General features: G+C 47.0%; 1 protein-coding gene across 3 annotated transcripts in view; it reads left to right on the top strand.

Moving 5' to 3' along the window:
* Positions 1–15,207, top strand: part of Syt6 (synaptotagmin 6) — a 59,866-nt gene extending 44,659 nt beyond the window's left edge. For 2 of the 3 annotated variants that reach the window (XM_021158259.3, XM_021158261.3), the window contains exons 4-7: positions 885–1,005; positions 5,530–5,701; positions 7,017–7,167; positions 12,528–15,207. In XM_021158259.3, coding sequence (XP_021013918.1) covers positions 885–1,005; positions 5,530–5,701; positions 7,017–7,167; positions 12,528–12,599 — 516 coding nt within the window. In that variant the 3' untranslated portion in view covers positions 12,600–15,207. Of the gene's footprint in view, positions 1–884; positions 1,006–5,529; positions 5,702–7,016; positions 7,168–10,967; positions 11,036–12,527 lie in introns of all 3 variants that reach the window. The other variant, XR_003836155.2, reaches the window with a different exon arrangement.
* Positions 15,208–17,932: the final 2,725 nt, after the last annotated feature.

The following is a 17,932-nucleotide window of genomic DNA, read 5'->3' as shown; positions in this document are numbered from 1 at the left end:
CCATGTCTTTGACTTCTAAGCTGTCTATATCCCCCCACCCACCCCTGCCATAAGTAGGCAGAGAAAGCAATCTGGTGAGGTGCTCTCATACAACAGATGGGCGTGCTTGCTGTCTCTCTAGAAAGATGTTATGACTTTCTAGGAAGGGACATTTTCTGCTCACAAGCTTCCAGGGATCCCTCGGCAGGATGCTTCTGGGGTAGGAGAGGCAACAGAGCGTGTGTGTATTGCTGAAGAACCATCACGTTTAAGGGAGGATAACAAACTGGATGTGAGGCGGCTCATGAAACACAGGACGGTCAGTGCACATCTGGCTGGTTGGCAGCACGGCCTCGGCAGGGCATCAATTCTCTGCACGTCTACTTCTAGACAGGAAGACAGAGCCCGAGGCCAAGGCAGCCGGGTGGTGAAAGACAAATACGCTGAGAAACAGAGCAGAAAAGAGTTGCAGATGTCCTGGAAGGAGGACAATCTGGGGACTGGAACGTGTGTTCTGACCACGTGACTGGACAGGCAGGAAATCAGAGGGTCAGCAACAGGCCAAGGACTCATGAACCACCAAGGGTCTGCAGGCAATGATGCTCAGAGAGCCAGTGTCCAGAGCAGGACCAAGGATAGGGCCAGAGTCTGAGTAGAAGCAAGAAGGATGGGCTGGAGAGCAGAGCAAGTTCGAGGTCAGCCTCAAACTGATCTCAAAATTTAGAAGAGAAGGAGGAGGGAGAAGAGGAGAAGGGGGGAGGAGGGGGAGTGGGAGAGGGAGGGGGGAGGAGCATCATGGTAATCACCAGTCCCTTGGGTCTTAAATACATTCACCACTATAGTTCCAAACATTTTGAGCCATTGTAAGTACCCCTCACCTGCTCTCCCATTTGCTTCTTTTGCAGGAAAGTGTGGACTTGGGAGAGATCATGTTCTCCCTCTGCTACCTGCCCACAGCAGGCAGGCTCACCCTCACAGTGATCAAGTGTCGCAATCTCAAAGCAATGGACATCACCGGCTACTCAGGTACCTCTCTAACCTCCGGGGTTAGCACTGGGCCTCCCCGAAGTCCAAACAGTAGGATTTAGAAGAATGTTCAGGAAGAAAGGGCAAGAACTGCCACTCTTCTTAGGAGGCAAACTGCCTGCATCTGATTTCCACCTCTGCCACCTCCTGCCTATGTAAAGATGTGGTTTCTGGACTGGTGCTCTGCCGCTATGCGGGCATAGATCTGCGATAATTGAATTGAAAGAGGGAAAGATTATTTGGCTTACAGGTTCAAAGGTTTCATCCCAGAGTCATTTGACCCTCTTGTTTGAGGGTCTTTGGTAGCACAGTATGTCATGGCAGGGACACCTGTAAGGGAGCCTGTTCCCTCATGTCAGCTAGGAAACAAGAAGAGAAGGTGTGGGGCCAAGGTCCTACTATCTCTGTCTCCAGGAGCCTAGAGTTCCCACCTTGACTAATGCCACAGGCTGGGACCAAGTCTTCAATATCCTTGAGGGATAATCAATATTTAAACTGTAGTGGCTTTTTTTTTCAATCTGAAAAGTGGGCATGTTAACACTATCCACTGGTCAGATTCAGAATATCTGCACCAATCCACGCAGTTGTAGGTACTGGGTAAATACGATTCTTATTAGGGTTATTCTTGGAGGAAGGATAGTCCTCCCAGCTCCTACAGAAATTATATAGAGTTGGAATGTCAGTGTTAGAAGGTTCATCCAGGCCTGGAGCAACAGTCTGCATGCTAAGCCAAAGGAGCGAATGCATTGGAGAGCAAAGTGCCTTTGTAGTCAAGTATTTGGTGTATGTGTGCACGCGCATGTGTGTGTCTATGTGTCTGTGTGTGTGTGTGTGCTTCTGCAAAGCTCCTGCATTGGCCTTAATACCACAGCAACTGATTAGAAATCTAGTGCAGTCCCAGCCATGGGGAGATGCTTGTGTGAAGGCAGCTGCAAAAACCTGCAGGTCTGACATGGTACAAAATGTTTGATCCCCTCCCTACAAGAGCCAGGTCCATAGCACATGCTGGAAAGAGTGCTTGTTTAGCATGAGAAAAACCCTGGCTCAGTACCGGGAGAAAATAACAGAAAAGAGGAAAGATGGTGATGGTGGCCCAGCTGAAAACCTCTGGGCCCAGGTTTGCCCCCATGAAGATGGAGAAAGGGGTTTGGGGCTAGGAAACTGAGTTTTGTTTTGTTTTTTAAAATATTTTCAAGTCCCTGCTTTAGCCTCCAACAGTCGCTGCAGTGATCACTGCAGCAGTCCAAAGCCTTCAGTGAGGGCCCCCAAGGTCTCCCCCCCAATACACACACACACAAACACACACACACCAGCTAGCTCACATCAGGATGCAGCAGAGAGCATCAGGAACCTCTGCTGACATGGAGGAAAAGCTCTCAGGCAACAGCAAGCCAGCTTCCCCCAAATACAGCCAATGTAGATTTCATTTTAATACCAAAATAAGTGCACACGAGGACAGAAATTCACTAAGGACTCTTGAGGCGGCTGAGGGAAATAGGATTTTGCTGTCCCAGTCCTCAAGACTGTCTTCTCTGTTGTAATCAAATTGATGTGCTGGAGTGTGATTCCGAGTGAAGCCATGGGCAATAACAGGGGCTGCTGTAAATCAGAGGGTTTGGGAGGGTGTGTGTGAAAGGATTGTTTTTGATGTTAAGTTCTAACCCCTCCCTTCACAGCTTTCTCTCTTCCCTCACTGGGTCTGGACTCTCATGGTAAATCTTATGTTAAATCTGGATTCTGTAAATGCAAGGGCCTCCTTTGCATCAGTCTCTGGATCAATACATGAAACACCATAAGCATTCATTAGGTATGAACTAATGAATGAATGCGTGAACAGTGAATGAGTGAATTTATATACATCCTACACATATAACCCAAGGCGATGATGTAGAAGCCAGCATCCCAGGGCACCCCATGCTCTCTTGTCCCTTTGTGAGGTTGAGGTTGTCATTCACTGCCTTCAGCCCAGACAGGTCTGCCATTGGACTAGCATGGAAGGAGATGTACAACTGTACTGACCTCCAAACCCGAGGCTCTTCCTAGACTCTTTGCTCGAAACTAGCCCACAATCAACTATCTAAGTCTATTTCTGAGAGTCACAACAATAAAAATGGCACAAAAATAATATAAAGACCAGTATGCTACAAAAGTGTGGGTTAACCCTTTTGTCCTCACTGCCTCTGATTTATATTGCTCTGTCTCTAGTGATCAAAAGTGGCATTGGAGTCTGACCTGGGATCAGTTCCTATGCAAATCATTTAATCTCTCGAAGCCTCCATTTTCTGCCCGTAAAACAGAGCTATCAATGATAAACATTTTACAGTGTAGATGTGAAGTAACCCTGATTAATGACATTTCTTAGAACAGAGTATGTTCCAAATGCTGAGTTCTGATGGCTCCCACACAATGAGGCAGGAATACAGTGCTGGGCTTAGGTCCCTGGCACTGAGGGCATCATAGTGAGGAACAGACCTCAAAGATCATCTGGGGCCACCATTCCACTGAAAGCCACAAACATTTCCCCGAAGCATGCTGGGGAGCATCATCTCTGATCTCTGATTAGCCTCTCGGATGCTGGAGAGAGCTTGGCTCCTGCAGAAAGAAATCTCACCAAACGATGTGGACCAGATATTCCTTATAGGAATGGACAGAGTTGGAGAAGAACACACTGGCCCAGTGGCTCATGGGACAAGTGGCTATGCCTATGTTTCCCTTACATGGAAATGTGTTTCTGAATGGAGTGTCTGGGACCAGGAATAGAAGAGGAACAAGTAGCTGCAAATGTAGAGACATGTTCTAAAACAATATGTAGATGGAAAGACTTGAATATTCAAGATGAGTTTGGGGGCTGGCTCTTTTCCCCGTGGTGATCTGAACATCGTCGTCCTAAGGGGTAGCCACGGGGAAGGAAACCAGACAGCTATATCACACAGACCCTCAACACTCCTTCCTTTTTACTAAATGCTCCCCTGAGTGGGGGGGGTCCTGAAAGTATATAGTCAGAGATAGGAGGTTGATTAAATTCCTCGGAGTCTCCCCAGTTCCTCCATCAACCCAAGTGTCCCTGTGGCTACGGCACAGCTGCCACTGTCACTCTGGTGAGTCAGTAGCTCACTGGGTGTCTGTAAGAATGCTCTCAAGGCTTGGACCTTGGCTGGGTTCATCTCTCAAGTGTATAGCTTCTCTCGTTTTTACTCTAAGTGTAGCCTTCATCTGCCCTTCCCCCAACACGATGCCAAACAGTACGAGGCCCGGTGGGTGCTCAGGGATCCAGGAGGCACTACCACGTACCTCAGAACTACAGAGCCAGGAGAGGGGCTACTTTAGCTCATTCCTCCTGACAGGTTCACATGAGCCCTGGCTTCTGGACAAGAAGGTGTCTGAGCACATCACAGTCTCAAAGCTATTATTGCCTGTAAGTTGTCCTTTTTCCTGAGCAATGCGGCATAAATACTAATTATGACGCGACTGAGACACCTGTGCTATGAGATATAATAGGTGTCTCTTTGTTTGGATGAGTAGAAAATTTCAGGGTAGAAAGATGACCATGAACTACCCATTCAGAAAGCTAAAGGGGAGAGAAGATTAGACGGTACATGGAAGCTTAATAAAAAGACATCTCTTTGCAGCATGGAGAGAATCCAAGATCCCACTGAGAAATAAAATGTCAGCCAGCTGCCCTGAGTCTGGGGGGCGGGGGCACCTAGCTCACTCTCCTGGCCACAGTTCTCTTGCTCCACCGCTCAGAAGTGACCAGGAAATGGCCTCTGGGGAAGCAGCAGGCAGGGCCACTTCCCTGCTTCCTGATTCCAAATGGAAATGAGATTACTGGGACAGTGGACCCAGAAGCATGTCTTCTAGCAGGAGGACAGGAGCAGCAGTGTGACTGATGCTGTATCCTTCTGACATGGTCCCGGGCCCCACCACATCCTATTTTTACCCCCTTTATCCTTTGGTTAAAAAGCTGGCAAGACTCCAGAGGAAGTGATTCTGTATACGAAAAGAAACAGCGCTTTTGTTAGCTCCAGTGCTCTTTGAGTTCTCCAGCCAAAGAGAGTGCAGCTGAGATTTAGGGCTGGGAACTACATAACTGTTGACAAGAGTCTTGTCTAAATTGGGGCTAGTTTTCCTATTAGTGACACACCATTAGGCACCCTCCCAAGTATGCAAAGGTAGCTAAAGACCGAGTTTATTAAGTGTGGATCGTCCTCGGAGACAGGTTCGCTCCATAAATACAAGGTGACTTAATTATGTTAACCCACGGATCCCATCTGATGAGCAGCAGTAGGCCCAGGGACTCCGTCTCTCTGTGGCAAATGCCATTCAAGAACATCTGTCTAATAATGTCTCACACCTGTCATCTCAGCACTTGAAAAGGCTAAGACAGGTAGATGGTTGTGAGTTTGAGGCCAGCCTGGGCTACAGAGTAGAACCGGTGTCAAAAACCAACCAAACAACCAAACAACTGCAACATCCAAAATCAGTTTAATCTCTTATCTTTTCACACCGCCCTCATCGACACAGATCCCTATGTCAAAGTATCCCTACTGTGTGATGGACGGAGGCTGAAAAAGAAGAAAACGACCATAAAAAAGAACACCCTAAACCCTGTCTACAATGAGGCCATCATCTTTGACATCCCCCCAGAAAACATGGATCAAGTGAGCCTGCTCATCTCCGTTATGGACTATGATAGGTAGGTGCCTGTCCCTCGGGATGTGGTTACTCTCCTCCAGTGCAGTATAGGGACCCTTGAGCCATGGCTTGGGACCCATTGGCTTCAAATATGACCCCACTTAGGAAAGACATAGGAATTTGAGAAAGTGTATGGACCATCCTTACTAAAAGCTACAGCTTCCCTTTCCAGCCTGGGGTAATACTGCTTATCAGCCCTCCTGCACTCATTCCCGGCCACTTCTTTTCTTCTATTTACCACCAAGTGCCATCCATCTTCTGCCCTTTAAGATGCCTCTCTAGCATCTCCTCTCCCACAGGATGGCTATGAAGCTCCATCACACTCCACCCTAAGTCAGCCACCAGACTCAGGATACATCTGCCTGGATGCTTTCCTCCTGGTCTTGCCCATCTGAGGAACCATCCCTGGCTCCCATTGCACAGACCTCCCATAATCTGGATCTGCAAAATCACCACAAATAACCACCCCACTACGTCCTCTCCTTTTTCTTCTCTTTTTTTTGATGCTTCCTTTTGAAGGCTTGCTCAGAAACATTTTCAGCTACTCCGCCTGCCATGACTCTTCTCCAAGTGTCATTTTAGCTGAAGGATACAAAAATTACACAATAGCATCCCAACCCTAGGTTTTTAATGCAACTTCTCAGGCATGGTAGGTGCTTGACTAAGGTACTTGAGAGACGATTTGTGTGCTTGCTGAGTGAATAAACTACAGCCTACACAATAGTGGTATGGAGAAATGACGGTCAGAGCTGGTTGGTTTATTTCCAAGTGCTGGGATCTCCAGAGAGATTGTAACATGCTTCCCAAGTCAAATAAGGGAAGAGACACTCTTAATACCCAGTTGGGCCTCCTGCTACTGTTTCCTGAGATTGCAAATAGATTTGTAGCCACTTCTTTAAGTTTCTTTGTAGCCACTTCTTTTTTTTTTTTAATGTTTCTTTTTAAAATATGCATATAGGTATGTGTCTTTCTGTGGGTTTGTGCCCATGAAGGCCAGCAGAGGGCACCAGATTCCCCAATGAGCCACCTAACGTAGGTGCTGGGAACCGAACCTGTATCCTCTGCAAGAGCAGCCCACACTCTTAACCACTGAGCCATCGCTCCAGCCCCTGTAGCCACTTCTTAAGTTTCTTACTTTACTTAAGAGGTTGGGCAAAGCCTCGGGGTCACTGGCAGGCTAACACTCTGCTGATAAACACTGGTTTCGGAGCACACGATTCTGAGTTAGATGCACTAGACAGAGCCCCACCCCCAAAAGACAACTTTCTGGGAGCATTTTGAATGGCCACTGCTAAGACCTTTGTTTCCTCCCTCAGAGTTGGCCACAACGAGATCATAGGAGTCTGTAGAGTGGGGATCAATGCTGAAGGCCTCGGCAGGGACCACTGGAATGAGATGTTGGCGTACCCACGAAAGCCCATTGCGCATTGGCACTCCTTGGTGGAGGTAAAGAAATCCTTCAAAGAGGTGGGTGAGGTTGCCTGGCCATTGGCATGTTTACTGCATGGTGGCGTGGGCTGAAGAATGGCAGGCGGCTGCTCTTAGTCCTTGGCCTCTTATGGAAAGGGGGCATGGGGAACCTCTAGTGTATAACATGGTATACAAGTATATACAATGAGGAAGGAGATGGATGCTGCCTGGCAAAAAGTTCCTGACTGTGAGCATTTTATAAGTCATGGTGATGAGGCTAGGGATGTTGTAGTTCATTTGGTAGACTCCTGACCTAGCATGCATGAAATCCTGAGTCCAACCCAGTACTGCCTAATGTTAGGTGTGGCAGCACACATTATAACCCCAGTGTTTGGCAAGAGGATTCAAAGCTTAAGGTCATTTTCAGCTTCATAGCAGGTTTGAGGTCAATGTGGGCTACACAGAATCTAGTCCGAAGAAAGAAAGAAAGAAAGAAAGAAAGAAAGAGAGAGAGAGAGAGAGAAGAAAGAGAGAAAGAGAGAAAGGGAAAGGAAAGGAAAGGAAAGGAAAGGAAAGGAAAGGAAAGGAAAGGAAAGGAAAGGAAAGGAAAGGAAAGGAAAGGAAAGGAAAGGAAAGGAAAAAGCCCAAACTTCAAAGGCAATATCATGTTCTTAATGAAAAGTAAGAACTTTGAAGAAGTCTTCCCAGCAGTCCACTGTGCCAGGCTTGAAAAGCTTTCACAACACTCCCTGGTCTGCTCAGTCCTGTACAAGTAAGCCCCAGAGGGTGAGATCAGAATTGGCTAGAAATCCCAGTTAGAACAGTAAGTTCTCCGAGGCTCCAGACAGCTACCCCTTGGCGGTTTTCACCTCTTAGATGAGCTAGCCAATGAACGCAGTCGGCTGTGCTGCACATTGTCTCTTACCATCACTGGGAAAGAGAGTATGGTGTCAAGGTGTCACACCTTCTAACTAAAGCTGGAGGCCTGCGTTCTAACAAAGCTGGGGCTTCAAGCTTGCTTTCCCGAACCCACCACTCCCCTCTCAATGGCAGCTTTGAGGAATATGTATTGTCTATCCCACTTGTTCCAAACCCACAGATGGAAGCTCCTGTGATCTGTCACCTTGGTGGTCCCCAGGACTGCTTTTCCTCAAGTGTGTTGGGATGCTGGGGTGGTCAGTCGAGCCTTCAGCTTCATTTTCAGTATCTCATATCCAGCCCGTCATGGAAAACTGGATGATGATTCCTTCCTCTTAGCAGACATCCACTAAGTCTAGACAACTGTGCAAAAATAGAAAACAACACAAAACTGCAGAGTTCTCTCTTCTGCCACCATGGCCTTTAAGAGCATCTCCCCTTTCCACTCTGATCAGAAAAGGCATGGCACAGCCGAGGTCCTGCAGATCCCCTTCCCTTCTCAGAGTGGGTACAGCAATTCCCACCATGGTTTGAGGGGTTGTCCCAAGGAATAATGAAGGCTTATGGGATTAGATGTGTTGGAATCTGTTGGAGATAGTGGCTTCCAGGGAGCCGGACTAGTCAGTCAGCTTACCTCCCCAAGTCCTGAGGCAGTATCAAGGATCTAGAAAGAGGCTACAGATCCTGTCAGTTCAGGTCTTTCCTTCCACTCTTGTGGCTGTGGCTTTTCAGTGAGCCCAGTCTCCTCCCTTTGTAGAGCCCTGCCCTCTCAGCCAGAAGTCACTCCTCACAGTGTGATGGAGGTCCCTACTGCGGTCACAAATAGGCATGGCTAGCCAGCCTGAAGCCACTCTGACACCTCACCAAAGTCCATGTGGATTCAACCTAGGGATGGACTGTCATGCCTTAATTCCAGCCCCCCATCTGTTTTAATATTATGGAGACACTTGAGAATAGACTAAACATATAAATAAATTCACCAGTTTCAGGTACTTTGAGGGCTTGACATGGAATGTAAGCTAGGAGACCTTTGGTGGGCTCTGACACTTCACTGCTCTCCTCTGGTCCTTGGTTTTCTGGTTGATAAATGAGAGGATAAGACACTCACATCTCAGCTTTTCTCATCAATTGCTGACCCTCAGTGGTAAACAAGCCCGGGAACCTACATGCAGAACCGTGGCCACTTCTCTAAGGTTGACTCTGAAATAGTGGGCCACCATTTCCAGGCCCTTCTACCAGCCTCTGACAATGAAAGAAGCCACTTGGAGTGATGGGCCTTGATCCTGGAATCATGATGAATACTGTCTAATTAAGCCAAATAATTGATTCCAAGGGTCTTTTCTTTGAGAAACTCCAACCGGCTAGCCCAGCTGACAAAGGCAAGAAAGATAAAGTGGTGTGAAGCCCTTGAAAATGAATATTTGATGAGACAGTAACGGGAAAGTAACTGTATATGGAAAACGAAAAAGAGATTAAATTGATTCATATCCTTTGGGTTCACTTTTTTTCTTTACCTGGCAGCGTGGAGCGCGGCCCTCCCCCACCTGCTCTCCTCTGATTCTCTCCTTGCTGGCAGATTGCTTCTCTGTGAGGAGAAGCTGAAATGACATTTGTCTTGGCAACTTAAGGATTTCGGGCAGTATGCAACCGTGCGTGTGGTTTCTACTGCCCCTCTTAACACCTACAGTCTAAGTACCTTTATGAAACATGACTACAACCTCATCTGGCTAATATGACCCTAGTCATTCTGTGTCCCTGGGGTTCCTTCCTCCTATATCTCCCCCTACCTTGCCTTCTTAGGGGCTCCATTTAGTTTGAAACTCAGATCTTGTTTGAATAACCCATAAAGAAACCATCCCACCAGGCGTGGTGGCGCAAACGTTTAATCCCAGCACTTGGGAGGCAGAGGCAGGCAGATCTCTGAGTTTGAGGCCAGCCTGGTCTACAAAGTGAGTTCCAGGACAGCCAGGGCTACACAGAGAAACCCTGTCTCATAAAAACCAAAACCAAACCAAACCAAAACAAACAAACAAAAAAAGAAACCATCCCAGCTTTTGGGATGATAACTGCCCTGATCTCTATGAAGCCCTCCATGTTTGTCCCACTCACATGGGACATTTCTTTTTTTATTAATGAGAACAGAGAGCACCACACGCGCTCGACTGTTTGGGGTTTAAAATTAAGGTTGAGGGAAACAAATTAACTGGAAAGGTATTTTTCCCTGCTGGGATCTCTCATGAATAAAAATCCATTAAACTGTAGCAAGTGTCCTTCTCTCTGAGTGCTCTGTGTCATTGTTACCCATGCACACAGAGCTGATGTGGCCAGTGACCTTGTTCAAGGTACATCATTCACAAAGGGCCATGTTCGGACCACCTGACATAGATCTTCGAGATCTCGCCTGGAACATGACCCATTTCAGGATAGCAAAGGACCTGAGAGGGTCACAGCTGCTCCAGAACAATGAGCCCCACGTGTGCTGGGATGGGGTCTCTGCTATTTCAGAGCCACCTTGGTAAGCCTGCTGAATCATTCCCATTGCCCATGAACCCCATCTCTTCCCTTTGTTTATCATCACAGGAAAACATCAGGGGCTACGAGGGGAGCCCTCTTCATTTGTTCCTGATAGTTACGCTCTGTGTGACTGCTCTCTGGGCTGTTAGAGAAAGGACAAGGGTACATGGTATAGCCATTTCATGTTTTCTGTTCTGACCCAGCCTGTGGGTCAGATTGTTTAAGTGGCATGTTTACTCAGGGGAGAAGCCCGCAGTGACTGTCTACCTTGTACTGACTGGAGGTAGTAAGGGAGAGAGATGAAGTTTCGCTGAATGAAAGCACAAGGAATCATCTTATGTCACCTTCCGGTTAAGAAGCACTGGAGTCAGAAGTCTCAGGGGGCTCAAGATCCAGGCATTTATGTATCTAAAATATCTCACCAGGGGACCCCTCGGTTGTGATTTCATTCACGTGGATGCTGCAAGCGGAGACACAGCCACTGGAGTTAGGAGTAAGTACCTGGTGTGTGCCTGAAGAGCTTAGCTTTCCTATCACACTCTGTGTCTCTTTCCTCCCCTAGTGGGTGGTCACAGGCCAGCACAGTGGCACACAGTGGCAGGCTGGAGTAGAAAGCTCAGTGAGTAGGAGGTGAAGAGACCCAACTGGGTCCAGGCTCCACCCCTAACGGCCTGTATCTCGACTTCGCGGTGTCTCTGTTTGCTTACTTGGAAGAGTAAGAAGGTTACACTGGGTGATGTCCCAGATTCACCTCTAGTTCTGACACACTGAGATTGCTCAGGTCAGGCGCGTGCCATGGCTGTCATCCACACCTACAGCCCTCAGTTGGTTGGAGAAGCCTTCCGTGAGCCTGCACGGGGAGCACTAATGAGAAGGTGGCCCTTGTGGGTTCTCCTTGGCCGTTTCCCTGTACTGTGCAGGTGATGCTGAAAGACAGACGCTCTGCTTCTCAGGCAGCTCAGCTGTGTCTGGAAACTGCTGAGGAAGGGGAATGCTGTCCTCCTGGATTCACTTCCGCAGTCATCTGAAGGCATGCTCCCTCAGCTCCATCCCTCATGAGAAGCAGAAAGGGGCTGAATTTGTGGTTTAGAAAGCCATCTTGACTACTTAGCGCCCCCCCCCCCCGGCCCCCGAGCCCTTCGGGTGATGGTTCTACCCAGCCCACAAAACAGTGAATGAGCAGTGGACAGCCACTCACTTTGAAGTTAGAGCACTCCCAGATAGGTCAGGAGTATGCATGGGGTCAGATCTCAGAAAGCATCACTTAGCTATGGCTAGCTTTTTCATCTGAAGAAAGGTCGAATGGATCCAGGCACAGGTCCATCATCCTCTGCCCGCTCCTCCACTCCATTATGCCTCATTACATCATCTACTTCAACAGGGCTCGGGAGGGGCACTGAGAGGAGGTGAGGAAGGAGAAAGGTATTGGAGGAGTATAGAGAGAATGGGCCTGGCTGGACTTTGTCTTCCTACCCCTTCACAAGCTGGTGCAAATGGCTCACAGGAAGCCTTAAGACTGAAGAAGAGAGCCCCAACCAAAGCAGCAACAGGGTTGTTTTTCTCCTGTGCTAACAGCTCCCAGACAAATTACTAATAATTCATGATCGTAGGTTCTTGGCAGTAAGGGCACACACTGCCTCTCTTTGCTGCTAACATAATCTGATTTCAGTGTTTGAAAAATGGCTGAAACACTCAGAAATGGTCCAGTCATAGCACCTCATTACACACACACACACACACACACACACACACACACACACACACACACACATATTGTAAAAGGAGCTGAAAATGGGTCTGCAGTAGTTCTTTCCAGAAAACCAAGCATTCCAAACAAAGCTTGTATCCTTATGTTTTTGCATGGCTGACAGCAAAAGTCTAGAAAGCTTACTGAGGCCCGGAGAGGTGGGCACAGTGCATGAGCTAGTGAGTCTGAGATGTCAGTTCTGCAGGCGATCAATGACCAGGCTTCTCTGTCCCCACAGTGGCAGGGCCGAGCTGCCAGCTTCGACAGTGAGAGCTCATGCCCGTCTCCGAAACCACCTCCGACGCCATGAGCTGCACAGCCGAGCCGATGGGACTCAGCAATGTTATTTCCACACTTGTTCCAGTCTCTAAACACAGTGTTCGTGCAGTCACAGTGATGGCCGCAGCAGCAGCCACTGCCTGCCAGCCCGTGGTCTTAACTGCTCTTGTGCAGGGCAAGGCCCAGACACTGTCCTGTGTGATCAGATCTGTCTTAGTCTTTTCTGTCTCCCAAGGTGACGCTTTTTGTGGTTTTTCACTTTGTTTGGGTCTGCTGTCGAGAAAGAAATAAAAACACAATGATTAGAGATACAAATTGAAGAATGGAGAGCTCAGAAGCTGGTTCTGGGAAATACAATGTAAGATAGCAGTCTTTGGGGGAAAAGCAGACTGAATCTCTGAAATTTTGTGCCTCCATCAAACGTTGACCCCTGGAGATGCACCAGAAAGATGGAGCCGTGGCTGTATTTTCAGTGCCCTCCAAGAACGGAACCCATCAACTTAGGAACCTCTCCAAGGCAAATTATTCTTCGTGGAAGCTCTTCACTGCTGTGACACAAGACAAGATGTGGTCTTCTTGTCCCGTGTTGAAATCATGAGGCCTCTGATATGTTTGTGACTCTGAAGGAGTACCCCTGTTCCCCTCTTTGTTGGCTTTCCCCAACTGGAAACATTTTGACTCCCTCCACGTGGGAACTTAGTCACTTTCCTTAGGAATGATCCTGCTGCAAGTAACCACGCCATATGTTTCCCAACACTCCACAGTTAATGATCACATTTGTTTGACAACGGGATCTTAGTTCTCAAAAATAACCTTCATTGTAAAGAAAGGAGGCACATATGTTCCAGAAGGATTCCTGTGTTATACATAGCTTTATAATTCCACGACGTAGCAAGCAGCTGTTTAAAATGCCTAAACAGAGCAAAGAAAAATCTAGGTAACACGTTCTTTTCTGAATGGGTCATTTTGAAATCCGAACCACATTTTTGAGTCTGCCTGTCTATGAAGAGCCTTCTCTTAGTTGAAACCCAGTTAGCCAGAGACTAGCTCAGCCCCACGGACTCTGGGACAATAACTCACCTTAAACTTTAGTTCTATAAATTAGTAAGTATTCTCTGTGTTGTTTGTTTTAGTCGTAGTGAGAAGAGCTTTGCTTGTTTGTTTGTTTTTCCATTAGATCTCTATCTTAGGCCAAATTCAGTTTAGAAAACAAAAATGAATGACTGTATTTATAATAGCACATCTCTACAGAGTGACCAGTGGCCTTCCCACCACGCCCTGTAAGCACATGAAAGTGAGTTTCCACTCCAACTCGTGGCTACTGTAGGACTTGCATGAAGCAAGTCAGCTTGGAAAATCCCTTCTTTCAACAACAGAAGGTCAAGAACACAAAAGCTATCTGCATACCTCGTGTCTTACTCTTTACATATGCCCCATGCTGTAGGAGTAGCTACTTAATAAAGTCACTGCCATTTTAAGTCAAGCCACCAAGTTTCTCTGCTGCCCTAACTTACATAAGTGTTTGCTAGTCAGAAGAATGACTGGGTTGGACATAAGCCAACAGGATATTGTGGCAAGAGAAGCGGTCCACTTTTCTAGTAAATGTAGATTAATTTAGATTCCACCTGGTATGAGCCTCGGGCTAGCGACTCGTGCGTAAAGATGATTTTTCCCTTCAAATATCTTACAATTGATAAGTCTTTCTAACCAGGCAGTACCCTGTTTGGAGGTTCACTTGAGAGAGAGAAAAATCACAAGGTCATGACAAGAGTCTCAGCAAGCAAGTGTTTCTTGACTCTAGATGGGCCCCACTAAAGTGACTGTCACAGCACACAGCACTGTGACTAGGGAGGGACCAGTTGAGTTTGCTGGGTCATAAGGAGTCCAGACATTAGTGAGTATGTCACCCTCCCCGAAGTGGGCTCCGAATGCATGCCCAGCTGCCACCCTGAAACCCTTAGGCAGGTGGGATGTTCCATTCTAAGATTTCAGATAGAAGGGTGTGGTCTGCCTAAATTATGGGATAGCAGCTGCCTGTCTGTGACAGCTTCTATATCCCAACTACTCTTTTTCCATAAGTGAACATTTTCTGGAAATGTTTCTGAAAACAGCACCTGGTTATGGCCACACCCCTCTCAACCACCCAAGTCAACTGCTTTAGCGCCACCAGCCTCGGTGGACATTAGGCATGGAAGCCCACTCCAGAAAGGCTCCTAGCTCCTGGGTTCCCTCCCCCAAGTCCCCACCAAAGGTGGCCAGACCAGTCCTCTTCACTCTGAAGCATGAATGGTATAAATAGGCTTCACCATTTATTAGCCAGGACTCTTCCCTCACAGATGAGACATAATGACAATAAATGCAGAAGAAACTGAAATTCAAAATTGGCTCTTTTGTTGACTTCCCCTGGTACAGGAAACCCCTTATGGGTGGCAAGCTTTGCTGAAGTTATGATAACCAGGGCCATTTGCACACAGAGGTTTGCTAAAGCCACCAAGTTCTCTTCTTTATTTAGAAGTGTTTTCTTGGCTGAGAGATGCTTCCCCTCCCCCTTGCACTTACCCAGGATGTTAATTAATTGTATCATCATTTAAAAAAATTATGTTGTTAATTACTGCTTTGTGTCTTCCCACCCCTGTCACAGCCTGGAGTTTTTATTCAATTAAATCTCTGTCTCTTGCCCATGTCTCTTGTCGTTTTCTGTTGCTGGGATTCAGCAGGCAGCACACACACACACTTTGCTTCACATAGATAACCACTTCCCTAGTCAGAGATAGGCAGGAGGGCTATTGGGTGTCCCTCTGCTCCAGGGACACCTGGACACCGCACCAGGCTGGGTCCTGCTTACCTTCTGTCAGGCTGCAGCTCACAGCGCACTCAGGACAGGGCGCCTGGCTGGTCCCTCTGCCACTCAGCACCACAGGAGCCCTTCCAGAGGCTAAAGCCTCTGTGAGGAAATGGGTCACGCTCCTGGCTAGAAGGCACAGTGCTTTCACCCACCAGAAGAGTCAGACTGTCCAATAGAGTCTTAGACTTGGGAGTTTAAAAAGAACACTCTGGCTTAACGGAATGTCCTCTCTGCTCACCTCCAGCTTCTAATTAATTTAGAAGGTGGCCTGTGGAGAGGCAACTAGAAGGTATATCCATCTCTGCACAACTGCATCTCAATTACTGGCACTCTACAGGGAGCCAAACTGCTGAGAGAAGTGCTCTGGTGCCTAAGCAGGCCGCTGTCCCTTCTAGAATCATCCCATCAGGTCAAGCAAGCAGAATCCACTGGGACACTGGGTCTAACTTGAGCTTTACAAACCAACAGGGTCAAGACTCATCAGTATAGGTCTGGTTCGCTGTGCTAACAACCCTCAGCTCTCAGAGGCTGAAAATGGTGAAGGTATTTCTCTCCTTCTTGGCTCACACCCATCACATCAGCAAGGGGAGCCCTGCTCCATATATTTCTCCAGAGGCATCAGATGACAAAGCAGCCAACATCCCAAATGTCTCTAGTTACCATGTCCTTGGGAAAAGAACACAGATATCATATTGGCTTATGTGCTCTAGCAAAGTGACACATGTCACTTTCCCTCACAACTCATTGCTAGTATTACCTGTATGACCTCCCAAAATGCACGAGGTTTCAAGAGTTCTGGGGAAGAAGATGGAAACATTTACTGAGCAGCCTTAGGGAAGGTGTGGAGGGTGTAGCTAGTGAATGTTGATTCACAGAAAATAAGGGCGTCGTGTACAAACAGTAGATGGAGAAACCAGGATGCCTGTGCAATATGGGTCACAGAAGGGATGACAAACAGGGCTGACAGTTGATCTGAGCTGGAAGGGAAAGGGAAAGGGAAAGGGAAAGGGAAAAGGATTCCTAGTGTGTGTCCTATACACCTGAGATTCAAGTGATCTGTGTCTTCCACTCTAGCCAGGAACAGCAGAACGAGGAAAAAGAGAGTCCAGTTGAGCCAAACAATCTGGAGTGGAGTCTAGCAGACAGCTGCAGTTCCAGATATGCAGCCTGGCAGAGAGATCAGGCATGAGATGTTAATTACTGGAAGCTTGCATACCCAGAATCAGATTCGAAGACTGAAGGCTGCCTTGCTAAGTGGGTACCAGCAGGCAAGGAGGGCCTCAAGGAGAGTTCCTTCAGGAATCATCAGCACGCAGAGATCAAGGGAAAAGAAAAACAATGTGTCCAGTGATGGGGAGGTAGCCAGGAGGCACAGATCAATGGCGATGCTGATGAACAAAAACAGATCAATCAAGGGCCCAGCAAAATGGCTCTTCACAGCCAGCTTGGCCGAGGTGCTCACACAACCCTGTTCACAGAAGTCCATTTCACTCATGCTTGTATGTCCTTACTTCTTCCCCCTCTGTCTACCCTTGATTTTTCAAAACTGGTAAAAAAAAAAAAAATATATATATATATATATATATATATATATATATGCATAACAAAAACCTGCCCAGCCACTTTGATAGTTTTCAGGTAGAGTCTAGCTGCACTGTACACACTGAACTATAGCTGTTCTCACTACTGCCTATCCACAGAATTTATTTCATCTTGCAAAACCGAGGTCTAGTACCTTCCACTCACCACCCTCAGTGTCTAGCAAGCACCGCTTTTCTTTCTGTCTTTATAAATTTGACAAACCTGGGTCCCCTTCACATAAGTGGACTCCTAGAGTTTGCCATTTTACTGCTGGCTTATTTCACTTAGCATGTCTTCAAGATTCATTATGTTACAGTATGTGTTAGAACTTGCTTCCTTTTTAAGGCTAATATTTCATTATGTGTAGACATGACATTTTGCTTAGGCATTTATCTGTCAGCGGGAATGTGGTTTCTTCTGCCTCAAGGCTATTGTGAATAACACTTCTCTCAACACAAAAGTATTTCATTTCCTACTTTCAATTCTTATTTATATATGCCTAAAAGTAGAATTAATTGCAGTATTATAAAAACTCATGTCTATTTTTTTGAACCACCATCCTTATTTCCATAGCAACAGCTCCATTTAACATCCTCATTCAGGGTACATAAGATGTCTTATTTGTCCTCAACTTGGCCAGGGTTGTTCTGTTGTTGTTTATAGTGGTTGTGCTGTTAGGTATAAAGTAGTATCTTATTATAGTAATAATTAACTAACTAACTAACTAACTAACTAACTAACTAACTAGTTGAGGCAGGGTCCCATGTAACCCAAGTTGGTCTAGAACTTGCTATGTAGTCAAAGATGACCTCACAATTCTCTTGCCTTTACTGTGGGTGCTAAAGACATTCACCACAATGCCTTGTTTTCTATGGTGCTGGCAGTCAAACTGAGGGCTTTGTGTGTGAGGGCTCGGTTACGGTTAGCACTCTACCAAC

This window comes from Mus caroli, unplaced genomic scaffold (assembly GCF_978045245.1).
Source record: "Mus caroli unplaced genomic scaffold, Mus_caroli_1 scaffold_3, whole genome shotgun sequence".
In the NCBI taxonomy this organism is placed as follows: Eukaryota; Metazoa; Chordata; class Mammalia; order Rodentia; family Muridae; genus Mus; species Mus caroli.
This window is presented reverse-complemented; position numbering and strand designations above follow the sequence as displayed.